Genomic DNA, 14414 nt, shown 5'->3' with positions numbered 1-14414 from the left:
TGTTATTAACAGGGCTGTCAAACCTGTGTCGTTACGTTGTCACATGATGTATCATGACTTTCCCCCTCTTTGTTAAATGGGGTGGGCGTAACCAGTGTATGATGCATCCTGCCAGTTGGCCTGACACCCCTGCTATTATTATGGTTGGCTGCACAGTCATATATTTAGATCAGATATGGCATTTTTATTCACCTACCAAGTCAGCACCAGATGAAAATGAATTGCAGGGCTGTGGTTGAACTACCCACTTGTCCTACACTCATTTATTGCCAAGAACTGTTACTTGTTAACATTTTGCTTACTTGCTTACTTAATTGAAATACAGTGGTACCTCCACTTAAGAACTTAATTCGTTCCGTGAAAAGTTCTTAAGTAGAAGCAATTTTTCCCATAGGAATCAATGTAAAGGCAAATAATGTGTGCAAACCCATTAGGAAAGAAATAAAAGCTCGGAATTTGGGTGGGAGGAGGAAGAGGAGGACAGTCGCTGCTGAAGGAAGAAGTTGAGGTGAGGTGAATAAAAAAAGACAAAACTTTAAGGCTTTAAAAAAAAGAGGTGACTCTGAGGTGGCATCCAGAGAAAGTAAAATGCTCCGTTCACTTTGGGCTGCCAAAATCTCCTTAAGTTCCACCGAAAGGCTCCTCTGGCAGCCCAAAAAAGCCTGAGATGGCCGGGATTGAAGGGGGAATGACAGGAAACAGGCCTAGCCTTCGTGCTGCTCTCAAATTTCCTGGGAAATTCTTCCAGGCTCAGGTTCTTAAGTAGAAAATGGTTCTTAAGTAGAGGCAAAAAAATCTTGAACACCTGGTTCTTATCTAGAAAAGTTCTTAAGTAGAAGCATTCTTAAGTAGAGATACCACTGTACTGAGTACAGCAGCTGAACATATTTGAGGGCGAAATGGGTTATTCTTAACTGGACCAGAAGAATTGATGAGAATGCTCCTTCAGACCTCTCATCCACCGAGCACCTTGATCTCTTCTGTTTATTTCTGTGTACCCTCGTGTACTGCACCTGCTCCTCTGGCTGGCTGGCTTTCTCATCAGGCTTTCTCACCTCATGTCCACTCATGGCCCAAGTCCTTTACCGTTTTCTTCAACCAGTTTGCATTTACTGAAAATATATTTTAACTTGTCTTTAGGAAGGAAGGCAATCAACCTGCTCGTATTCATTTTTTCATTCTTAGGGTACTTTAAGTAAGAAGGTTTTTTGTTCTTTATTTGGGCTCTTTAATGAAACCAGTTATTAATTCTTCACTGTATAAAACCCCTCAAACATCTTTCTTTAACTCCTAGGACACTTTACACACTGGCTTACTAAGAGGTTTGCTTCCTCAAACCAGGAAACTTTACATTAAATTCAAAAAGGAATGAGACACCCACTCACTATCCATCAGATCTCAGGTCCGTTACTCCTTGCCATCAGCAGCTCTTCAAAACATGATCTTTGCAAACCCACAACCCAGCATGTAATCCTTCAAAAGACACTGCTTCTTTATTCATTCTTCTCTCTGCCTGGTTTTTGAATGCCTCAAAGTGCACAGCTCTTCCTGTTCCCTCTGATTGCCTCCAAGTCATTTAATGTTGAAGATCCAGAACGAACATTCCACTCAATATCTCACTCTAGCTGAGTATTAGTCTGATGAACTTTCAGCATCAGCTTAAAGCCAGTTACTTATCCTGTTAATTGTCAACCCATACAGCCTACACAGAACTATCTTACTAATCAGAAAGTCATTATATCATTTTTCAAATGCTTTGCTGAAATCAAGGTGCATTATACCTACAGCATTCCCACAATATACTAAACAAGTTATTCAATCAAGAAAGTAGGATAAGGATACTTCACAAGATTTTGTCATGGTAACTATGCTAGCTTCTTGGTGATTAAGAACACTCTTGTAAATCTTTCCTGGAGGATCATGCTTAGCAGAATTATTCACCAAGCAGATGTCAGGGCAATCACTATTACTCCATGCTGCACTGCAAAGTCTTCAGTTTAATTGTGGAAAACCTCACCTACCACTTCTTGGCTTAAATACAGTGTTTCTCAAATAGTGGGGTGGGGGCCCCTGGGGCCGCGTGCTTTTTTTTGCCACAGTGAGTAGGGTTTTTTTGCACCAAACAATAGCACACAGCACAGAGTAAGAGATATGAAGTGCATATAACAAACCCTTAAGAGACACCATGGAAAAATATTTAACAGGGCTGAAAAGAAAGGAAGAGATAGACCGAGATAATGAGACAAACGTAAGTCTCCCGAAAGCTAGACAAGGAAATATGACGGGGAAGCGCCTGTAGCGCTTGACTTCACTGTGACTATGGTGGGAGACAAAGAAAGACTGGTATGCTTACTGTGTCTAAAATTCAAGCATGAAGCCAAATAAATTAAGGTATCACATAAACAATTACACTCAATCACACTGATAAGCCGCTTGAGGTTTTTTTAGCAAAAGTGTGCAGAATATTGCAAACAATCGTCCCGACGGAGAGTTGGGGGGGACACGAAATGTTTACTTCTTCCTGGGGGGGGGGGCGCAACAGAAAATAATTGACAAACACTGGCTTAATAGGAGATTGTAGATACCATTTGAGCAGGAATAACTCTTTTAAACTGTGTATGCTAAATAAAATAAATGCAATGTCATCTCATTCCTTTATTATTACTTCTTTCATTTGATAATATTGTAATTAATATATAAGTATGCTTTATTGTAGCCAAAAACCAGCAGGTTAAAATAACTTATAGGAGCAGGGGCCAGGCACAATTGATTGACTGATGATCTGTCATGAAATTGTTTGTGACTCCTAGCAACCTCATAGATTTGTTTCAAGGTGATCTATTTCTAACCTTTTCTATTAATAGAAAGATATATTCTATCTTCCAACACTGCACTCACTGCCTCTGTAACTGTGTCCCTCCCTGTTGCTGATGGTTGTCCTCTTCTCTTTCCTTTCTCAGAGTTAGAGCCTTTTTCCAGATTGCTGCTCTTTGCATAATATGTATGAAAAAGATAATTTTGATCCAGATCATTTGAGAAGGAACTCTGAGTTGATCTACTCAATGTTCCATCGGTTTGTTATTATTTTGCTTCCATAGAGTGTCAGGGGGAATACTTTGGATTGCATGATTATGATCTTTGTAGGTGCAGATCCATCATGGTATATGAGTATCTTTTCCAAGAACTTCATGGCTGCAGCCTGCTCTACTGAGTGCTAGTCTATGGCATATTTCTTAACTGATAGTTATTTACTGTTGATGGTTGGTCCTAAAAGGAAGAAGCTATCTGCCATTTTGATATTTCCATTGTCAATTCTATGGCTGGTTATTCTACCTGCTTCTGAATAATTTGGTCTTCCTTATACTTGAATTCGCATGTCTTCACTATGCTCTTTGACTTTTGCATTTTGGGCTGTCATGATACAGTTACTGCTTCTTCGTCCAATTTTAAAACCACACTCATCTTCTTTCAATCTAGCTTCCCTTTATAAAATATTCAGCATATAAATTGAAGAAATATGGGAGGAGTATACAGCTTTGTTGCACTTCTTTGCCAACTTGGAACCACCCTCTTTATATCTTTACTGTGGTTTCCTGGTCTGTATATAAATTTCCCATGAGAACAATGAGACATTCTGGAATTCCTATGTCTCAGAGCATATTCCGCAGCTTGATGTGATTGATACAAAGGCTTTAATGTAGATGAAGCACATACTAAATTCTTCTTGGCATTTGTTGGCTTTTTCAATTATTCAACATGCATTGTGTTCCTTGTTTTCTAGAGCCATTCTGAACATCTGGCATCTCTTTTTTTTATCTAGGAGTCTAATCTGCATTGAATGATCCTAAGAATTATTTTGTTAGCCTGTGAAATTAAGAGTAGTGAACGTTAGTTTGCACACTCTATTAAGTCTCATTTTTTGTTATTAGAATATAGATAGATGTCTTCCAATCAGCTGGCCAGTATGTATTTCTACAAATTTGTTGGCCTAATCACTTGGAAGCTTGGCTGATTTATCTTCTGTTTCTTGCCATATTTTAGTACGCATTCCATCGCTTCCACCATCTTTCTGCTGTTCAATATAGATGGCACCTGGGATGACCTTCCTACTTTTGGTGACCCTACTGGAAATCAGTACACTTGCCATATTCTATCATTCTTCATTCCCCCTTTCCAGGACTCTGTCCTCCATTATAATGAGGCAACACAGTAGCAGTTGGGATGGGGCAAGTACATTCAATACACAATAAAATACAATGCAGAATTTTAAAAACCCACTAATATAAGATCTGTATTTTTTAAAAAAAGGAAGATCTGAGTAAAATAACTAAAGAAAAGGATAGACCACAAATAATATAGTAGATAAATTCCAATGAAGTGCACTGTTTCCTTACTTTATCTTTGTGCTTCCATTTTATTTTTATCTTGCCTGAACTTTTAAACTTAGTAACTTCAAGTTTTAACCCTTCAAAAACTGATATTTCAAAATAATCTGGAAATATTTTGCATATTTTGATTTTGTGAATTGCCCTCTGGGGAAAAAGAAATGGGCACCCTCAAACTTGGTACGTTCAAACCTTAGTGCAGGCTCAAAAGAACTGAAGATAGAGAGGCCTTTTCTGGCTCTGTGGAGTTGATATAATCAAAAATAGCCATTCCATATCAAATAGTTAAGGAAATACAATTAGTCTTCATCTTATGACCCCAATTGAGCACCACATTTTTGCTCAATTTTACAACCTCTGTTGCCACAGTTGTTAAGTAAATCACTGCAGCTATTAAATGAGTAACAGGATTGTTAAGTATACTTGGCTTCCTGATTGACATCACAAAAGGAATTACATGATCCTAGGATACTGCAACCATCATAAATATGAGTCAGTTGCCAAGGGTCTGAATTTTTGAGCCTATGACCATGGAGATGCTACAATGATCATAAGTGTGAAAAACAGTCATGAGTCACTTTTTCAATGCTGTTGAAACTTTGAACAGTCACTCAATGAACTGTTTTAAGTCAAGGACTATCTGTATTAAAATGGTTTCAGTGCTTAATAACTATTAAGAATATTAAAAATGCAGTAGAAATATATTTAAATACTGCTCCTTCGACAAGGTGTACCATATGGAAAAATGGGTGGAAAAATATCTAAAATTAATAATATCATAGTCCTTCAAGGAGATAGCAAAATACAATTTCTTAACAGATTATGATTGTTGGATAAAATAATTAAAAGTACATTTTGCCAAAACACATTTCATTTGATATGAAACTTTCCTTTTTGATAAACAATCATAGAAACATGACTGAAGCAACAAAAAGAGTGGAGTTTCAGTTCTGGAAGTTATTTTTGAATTTAATGAGAAATTGAAAAAATTGGGTGGTTAGATTGATGATTGAACTATGATAACTACTGCAGTATTATGAACTTTCAAAAGTTTAGTAGCAAAATATACAAATTGTTGTGAGTGGTCCACGACCGGGTCGTCTTGGTACCCTAGGCCAGTGTTCTTGACAACTGAGTCAGAGAAAGTGAGGGGGGGAGAATTGGAAACTGAGAAACCTGAGGAACCTCCAGAGACTGTAGAAACCTCAATGATGGTAATGACTGAGTCAGAGGAGGAGGAAGACATGAAACATAGAAACATAGAAGTCTGACGGCAGAAAAAGACCTCATGGTCCATCTAGTCTGCCCTTATACTATTTTCTGTATTTTATCTTAGGATGGATATATGTTTATCCCAGGCATGTTTAAATTCAGTTACTGTGGATTTATCTACCATGTCTGCTGGAAGTTTGTTCCAAGGATCTACTATTTCAGTAAAATAATATTTTCTCATGTTGCTTTTGATCTTTCCCCCAACTAACTTCAGATTGTGTCCCCTTGTTCTTGTGTTCACTTTCCTATTAAATACACTTCCCTCCTGGACCTTATTTAACCCTTTAATATATTTAAATGTTTCGATCATGTCCCCCCTTTTCCTTCTGTCCTCCAGACTATACAGATTGAGTTCATTAAGTCTTTCCTGATACGTTTTATGCTTAAGACCTTCCACCATTCTTGTAGCCCGTCTTTGGACCCCTTCAATTTTGTCAATATCTTTTTGTAGGTGAGGTCTCCAGAACTGAACACAGTATTCCAAATGTGGTCTCACCAGCATTCTATATAGTGGGATCATAATCTCCCTCTTCCTGCTTGTTATACCTCTAGCTATGCAGCCAAGCATCCTACTTGCTTTCCCTACCGCCTGACTGCACTGTTCACCCATTTTGAGACTGTCAGAAATCACTACCCCTAAATCCTTTTCTTCTGAAGTTTTTGCTAACACATAACTGCCAATACAATACTCAGATTGAGGATTCCTTTTCCCCAAGTGCATTATTTTACATTTGGAAACATTAAACTGCAGTTTCCATTGTTTTGACCATTTATCTAGTAAAGCTAAATCATTTACCCTATTACAGACGCCTCCAGGAATATCAACCCTATTGCACACTTTAGAGTCATCGGCAAATAGGCAAACCTTCCCTACCAAACCTTCCCCTATGTCACTCACAAACATATTAAAAAGAATAGGACCCAGAACAGACCCTTGTGGCACACCGCTTGTAACCTGACTCTGCTCAGAATACTCGCCATTAACAATAACTCTCTGATGTCTACGCTTCAGCCAGCTGCAAATCCATTGAACTATCCAGGGATTAAGTCCAATCTTCACTAATTTATTTATCAGCTCTTTATGTGGAACCGTATCAAAGGCTTTGCTGAAGTCCAGGTAGGCAATATCCACGGCACCACCTTCATCCAACACCTTTGTGACGTAGTCAAAGAAATCAATGAGATTAGTCTGAAAGATCAGGAGTCCCACAATCATGGATTGTGCAGAAGCTGATGTGTTGATATTAAAACTAAACAACAGAGAAGACTCAGAATATTATAAAACTTGGAACTCATTTTATGAATGGTTAGAAATAAGGAAAGAAAAATAAAATTACAATATAATTATCCATCAGATATAAAAGTAAGAAAAACAATGTTATTAAAGCGATAACTTGTTGAAGGTATATAATGAAGTAGATTATTTGAATTGATTGAAATATTGTAATATTGATTGAAACAAGGCAGTAAAAAGCAGAACAAATGTGTATATAAAATTAATAACCAGAACAAATTCTTTATACCAACTGTAACAGACGTTAAAAAGTTCTTTTCTTTTAGAGATACATGTGTTTAATGGACTGAAATATTTTAATTTAGATATCTTTTTTCCATTTTTCTTTTGTTGTTTTGTAGATGTGTTTTTGTTAATGTTTGTTTACATGTTGTATTTATGTATATTCTTCTAAACTCATTGGGCAGAGATGCAGCTATGTGAGCAAAATCTGGAGAATCGTGAGTGTGTATGTGTGACCAAAGAAACATTTATCTCACTGAGGAATGTGTTAATTAGCTTTGACTCTCAGCGGCTGCCTGGACTTTTATCTCTTAGCCAATTTAACATGGAAAATTGCCAAGATGGATTCAAATGCTTGAATATGCTTGTATAAATCCTGCTTTCAATGTAAAAAAGTATTTTATTTTATATCTCCGTGCGTGGATTCCCCCTTTGTTCCAATATGTGTAGTCCAGAGTAGAACACTTATAAATTTATAAAATCATCAATATGTTTACAATAGGCAGGAAGAGCTGGGATGTATCGCTATAAATGTTATTTACACCTGCTTTGTATTAATTTTAGAAGATATATGATTGAACATGGTTCTCCATCTAGAAAACAACTGAAAATATTAGAATAAATTGTAATGCAGACATTTCTAAACTATATAAATATGTAAATTTTTTATATATTGCAAACAAAACTCCTTAATTCAACTAAGTATAGAATAAATCAAAATGTGTGTCCCGTAAATATTTTTGTGTTGTTACTAATATTATAATTTTAATGAAAAAAACCCCAATGATTCTTTTCCAAAGTTATACAGCACATGAAATTTTGTGAAAAATCTGTTACTATTACTTTAAACTGATAATATCTGAATGTTCCCTTGTGTATAAGTAACATTCTGCACATTGAAGCATATTATGAACAAGCTAGTGTTCAAGAGTTTTGCTGATTGTTACAAAGATTGTTACCTTTTAAAATTTGTTTAAAAAAGTAGAATTCAGAATTTAGATTTTTTTTCCCCATTTGCTTTTTAAAATAATATAAACTAGGGATATAGATTCATAAGCTGGTGAATTTTTTAAATATTCCTCATTCCTTTCATCATTATGTACTTTTAAATTATAGAATTATAATTTTTTCATTCACACTTTAACACTTTTGAAAGCATTCTTAGTCACAGCCAATTAAATATTTCAATTTTAGTAACGATTGTACAAGAAAACATGAATTATATTATCAGTAACTAACCTGCTTGCCATTGTGAGTTACAGATGACAGAATAGTACGTAAAGTCTTAAAACCCATAGCTATATCAAGTAAATGAGCTGCGAAGAAGAAGTTGTTGTAGTGGCCAAGAATGGACATGGTTGTATACCAAGCTAAATACAAGAAAGACTAAAGAAAATGTTAAATGTCAGAGAACCACTGCTATTTTGTTATACTATTTGTTATCATTACATTTCATTTATAAAACACTTTTGTGCTATAGTATTAAAGTGCCTATAAAGGGGCTTATACCTCAATGACCAAAACATTGAATCCTAGATTATAGTAATACTAATAGTATGTTTGGCAGCTGTTACATAAACAATTAATCAAAGACACAAGACTATTGTGGAAGAAATAAGTGTGCATTACATTCTTCTTAAAATATGGACATAGTTATAGAGTCCTTTGTTCAAATAGAAATGACTATATGAGCTAATCCTCTTTTCTCACAATAAGATCTAGCCATAAACCCAACAAGGCTTTTCCAAATGGAAAGGAGCCTTGATGCTTATGGACATGTCATCTTGCTATATGCCTTCATGTATTTTGTATTTGCAGTCTTCATTTATATATCAAGATAAATGGAAAGAAGAATGTGAAAATTACATATAATTGCTATTCTTAAATTTGACCTGGTAATGTTAAAAACTATGCAAGCCTGCTTGTTAAGACTACAGGGTGTTACAGGCAACAAAACAATTATTCAGAAGCGCATCAGCTAAATCATCATGTAATGTTGCAGAATATGAAATACAACCAATTTAACATGTACAAAATATTAAACAATTTTGCAAAACTGAAATAGGTTGACTACTGGAATGAATCAGTAATGTTCTCATATTAGATTACTTATGACTGACTGTTGGTCAAATGTTATTATCTATATACTATCATTCTACCTGTTATTTCTGGCTTTGTTGCCATCCTGAAAATAGAATTTCTATTCTTTTCTCACACACACACCCTGCATTCATATTAACAGCTTAATTGCATTGCTCCTCTTACTTAATTGATTTTGTATATTTTGTTCATTTCCGTCTCTTTTTTTCCATTATTCATTTTAAAACAGATGTTCAAAAATTATTTAGAATTTATAAGGATGACATCCATCATTTGAGTATTTATGCTTGTAGAATTAAGTTCATATTAAAGCTGTGCATATTGCAAGAGAGAATGCCTGCGTACAAGGTTTGTTTCCTTTTAAGAAAGAATAATGAAGAAAAGGACTTTTAAAAAAACAAAAGTACTGTTAACTTACATTATCAGTGAAAACTACACCAAGCTTCCAGATTTGATACTTTGCATCAATAGAACTTAACCTAGTAATATACAAAATAATTTGAAATTAATTGAGGTATTTATTCACCCACTAATTATAATGTAAGGCTTTTTTCCCCATTTGTTAGGCTTTCTTTTTGACAGTGTATCCACTAAAATGTTTCAGAATTTTGTGGATATATTTTTGAAAGCAAACATTTCAGCAATGAAAATGACCTTTAGATGAATGATAACATTATATTTGAACAATGTAACATATATACTAACAGAAGTTTCAGCTCTTTGAGATCTGATCCTTTATGTAGTCAAGGAAACATCGCTCAGTGTAACAGGAAAGTATCCACGGACTTAAAGGAATCATCAGAATTTGAGTAATACAAAATCTCCAACAAACAATCTCAGAGGAGAAATTTCTAAAACAAGCCAATGAAGTCTTATTCTGTGGGGAGTTGGAATGCTTATGAAAAGGAGAAAAATAGAAATCTGAGGAGGAGGGGAAATGTTTTCCTGACGGGAACACAAAGATGCTACTGCCTGCAGTGCACCATTGTTCCTAATGGTGTATTCTCTTGTACTCCCTCCCAACTAAAACTGCTTGTGAAAATAATGAAGCTAAAAGAAGAAATCAGGTATCTTATGTGCCAGTTACAAGCTATTGTTTAAGATGATTGATCTCTTTAACTTACTTACAATATTATAAATGGTAGGCAGAAGTACTTCAGCTCCTGTGTACATATAACCCCAACCCCCAGAATATCTTTCTTCCCATTCATATGTGATAATTTTGTAATAACATTATAATGAAGCAGGCCAGTTCCCTGCTATCAACGTAAATATTACACTCCCATCTAGATTATATTTCCCTAATCTTTCTCAAAGCAATTTTGGTCAAAAGAAATTGGATAAAGATAATTAGTCACAGATGTATAGTGATATGCTCCCAAGCGACAATCCATAGGCAAAATGTTTAAGCTCCATTATATTGTGCAATCTGTAAGTGATTTCTCTATCAGAAAGAATGACAGTAATAACTTATTGTGTTACACTGCAAACTCAAAATAAACATGACTAATAATCTAGCATTTTAAAAAAACAATTAAATTTAAGCATATTATCCTGTGAAATAAGCAATTGATTGATTGATTGAATACATTTCATAAAAGCATAGTGTTAAAATGAGACAATTGTTGGCTATATACATATAGTTAAAATATTCCCTCTTTCAAAACAGACCATATTAAAAAAAAAGATATTTCTGTCCAAATAATTAATGAATCTCAAGGCTATGAAAACCATAACGGTATTGCTATTTATATTCTGTTATTATTAGGTTGCTGAGATCCATGATTTGAATAATAACATAATTTGTGATAGCACAAAACTCTCTGGATCGTCATTATTAATGTACAAACACATTCTATCTCTGCACAGCATTGGAATGCTAAGACTTTGGCTTTCCATCATAACTACAAGCATAGAAATAAAACATTTTTTAAAAAAAAAATCAGTTGTATTATTTTAATACATTTCAGTTTATTAAATTCAAAAGCAAACAATACCATGAAACAAGAGAGGCTTCGTCTGGTTCTGTATGTCCCACTGGACTAAAATCCAGAGCACTTTTATCCAGACCCAAGAGTTCTGCAATCCGCTCTGCTCCATATAAATCACCGTACTTGTTAATTACCTTCAAGAAATAAAATAAAATATGTTTTAATTCGAGCATTTCTCACTTTTAACAAAACTTTTACATTTAAAAGTTGATATTCTATCAAAAGACTGCTTTCTCCCACAACAGGAGGGGAAGATTGAAAGTGGGGTGAAAATATCCCCAGTGAGAGCAATGAAACATAACAAAATACTAAAAACAAATTACCATTGAGAGGAGTATGCAGAGATAGTTTTTGGAGTTTATATGTTCCTAATATTCTGCAGAAACATTTTGGATCAATGCAATATGTGCTTATTGTTATCAAACACAGGTTACCATCTTTTATTTAATATTTTTATTTTGAAAAAAATATATTTAAGGAACCTACCTTTCGTTTCACAAACTTGTCCCAATAATTATTAGGAAAAGATCTGTACAAAGACAAAGTAATTATTCAAATTTAATTAAACACACAAACAAAAAAATAAAGCCCCAATAAAGATGACCCAGTAATAACAGTCCTCCTATGCACGCACATACAAAAGCCCAGAAGAAAATCCACAACCCCATCCTCACTAAAGTAAAAGTATCTCAAATCTCAACTGGCAAATGCTCTGTCCTACACATTGGGAAGAAGAATCTGAACTCCAAATACAAACTGAATAATCAAATTATCACAGATAATCCCCACTCGGTTAAAGACCCTGGTATACTAATAACAAAAGATTTAAGTGCCAAAGCCCACTGCAACAATATAGCCAAGAAGGCTTCAAGAGTTGTAAACCTAATACTACGTAGCTTCTGCTCTGGCAATCTCACACTACTTACCAGAGCTTACAAAACTTTTGCCAGACCCATCATCAAATACAGCTCATCTGTTTGGAACCCATACCGCATCTCAGACATTAACACCCTTGAAAATGTCCAAAGATACCTCACCAGAAGAGCCCTTCACTCTTCCACTCGAAATAGAATACTCTAAGAGACTAGACTTTCAGTCCTGGGTCTAGAAAGTTTAGAACTAAGACGCCTTAAACAAGATCTAAGTATTGCCCACAAGATCATATGCTGCAACGTCCTGCCTGTCGGCGACTACTTCAGCTTCAACCACAACAACACAAGAGCACACAACAGATTTAAACTTAATATTAACTGCTCCAAACCTGACTGTAAAAAATATGACTTCAGTAACCGAGTTGTCGAAGCGTGGAACTCATTACCGGACTCCATAGTGTCATCTCCAAACCCCCAACACTTTACCCTTAGATTATTTACGGCTGACCTATCCAGATTCCTAAGAGGTCAGTAAGGAGCGAGTACAAGTGCACTAGAGTGCCTTCTGTCCCCTGTCCTATTGCTCTCCTATATCTCCTATACCTTTCTTCTATTCCTATATCTCTTCTATTATTTCATTGATATGTTCTATTACTATACCTTCTTTTTATTATTTCTTAGATATATTTTACTATGAGTATCTCCTCTATAACCTTCATCATGTATTTTACTATGTGTATATAGATATACAGTATACCCACTAAAACCCTCATTGTGAATTGGACTAAATAAATAAGTAAGTAAGTAAGTAAGTAAGTAAGTAAGTAAGTAAGTAAGTAAGTAAGTAAGTAAGTAAATAAATAAATAAATAAATACTTTAATTGCCTAGATGGTTTATTATTTTAGTTCACATTATGCAGATATTATGTTCACACAAACTCTAGAATAAAGTTTCTTTCATAGAGTATCTGACAGGACAAAAAATGCTCAAGAGAATGATGGCATCATAGGAGCAGTTTCCTTTCTGTGCCTCCTGTATTTCCCGCATTATTATTATTATTATTTAATTATTTCCCCACTCTGTGCTCACAAACATTTTGTCTCTGTCTCTTGAGTTATTTATCCATGCAGCTAAAGAAATAGAAACTAGTCTATAAAAGTATATACTGTACGTCTAGAATTATTATACATTAAATTGACAGTTGATTATCTACTTATATGGTTTTGAAGTTTAGAATTAACTTAGATTGTTTTTGTTCTTTGATGTTTTCTCATTATTCATCAGATTTTATTGAGATAAGCTTACTAGGTGTTTTTAAAAATATCCTTATAGAAAACAAGCATCTCAGTATTAAAAGTAAAACATTTATGAATATCTACAGCCATTAATAGTTAAGTTCTTCCCTGAAACATAGTCATTCGTCCTTTAATACAGGCATCTGCAACCTTGGCAACTTTAAGACTTGTAGACTTCAACTCCCAGAATTCCTCAGCCTAGGGTGTGGAGCCTTCTTGGAACTGTTGAAAATTGAATCTTTCAAAATTGAACAACCTTTTCTCACCAGAGGGGAAGGGATACAACATCATCTATCTTCAGTTTACAACACAGTCCTTTCAAGAGTTTCAAAAAGGCTCCACACCCATTTACACAACTCAGGTGACCCTGATGACACAGATAAACCTCCAGGTGGCCTTGATGACTCTCTAGAAGGATGCAATGACCAGCTGTCTGCAAGGAGTATAAACACTTCTATTTTCCACCAGTCAGTCAGAGCTGAAGAAGTTTCTTGGCTGAGAAGTGAAATATTTTCAAAGCAAAACCAGAACGTTCAATTGTCTCTTGAAAAAGGCACCTTAGGATCCTTCTCACCTCAAATTTTACAAAACAAGCATGCCAAACTTCTCTCTGCAAACACTAGAGTCTCAGAGGCAGAAAAATTACAACTTTCTATTAAATATACTTATCACAATAGTCAAAAGGTCATTAAAACGAAATCCAACAATGTTCAAGTGTAATATTGTAATATACAAACAATGTTCAATTATTTCTCCTTTTTCTCCTGCCAGTGTGCCATAAGGGGTTGGGATCCCTCAAACTTTTGAGTAGCTAAAAATGCTCATATCTATGCATTATTACTAACAAGCAAGCATTTGGTTCAGATCTTGTCAGACCAAGACCTCACAAAGAACAAAGTAAGTTGCCTGTTTAAGGAAAGATTACATTGGAATAATACTAATATTTCAATATTTATGCCCCCCCATCACATCTGGGTTGCTT

The 14414-nt window shown here is 35.0% G+C and overlaps 1 protein-coding gene across 3 annotated transcripts in view; it reads right to left on the bottom strand.

Annotated features, from left to right (window-relative positions):
* Positions 1-14414, bottom strand: part of RYR3 (ryanodine receptor 3) — a 285326-nt gene that overhangs the window by 11005 nt on the left and 259907 nt on the right. For all 3 annotated transcript variants that reach the window (XM_070756567.1, XM_070756561.1, XM_070756554.1), the window contains 4 exons: positions 11751-11793; positions 11271-11398; positions 9692-9752; positions 8413-8559 (listed from right to left, as the gene is read on the bottom strand). In XM_070756567.1, the coding sequence (XP_070612668.1) occupies positions 8413-8559; positions 9692-9752; positions 11271-11398; positions 11751-11793 (379 nt within the window). The remainder of the gene's footprint in view (positions 1-8412; positions 8560-9691; positions 9753-11270; positions 11399-11750; positions 11794-14414) is intronic.

The sequence above is a fragment of the Erythrolamprus reginae genome, chromosome 1, assembly GCF_031021105.1.
Source record: "Erythrolamprus reginae isolate rEryReg1 chromosome 1, rEryReg1.hap1, whole genome shotgun sequence".
Classification (NCBI taxonomy): Eukaryota; Metazoa; Chordata; class Lepidosauria; order Squamata; family Dipsadidae; genus Erythrolamprus; species Erythrolamprus reginae.
Note: the sequence above shows the minus strand (reverse complement) of the source record. Positions and strands in the feature narration are given on the sequence as shown.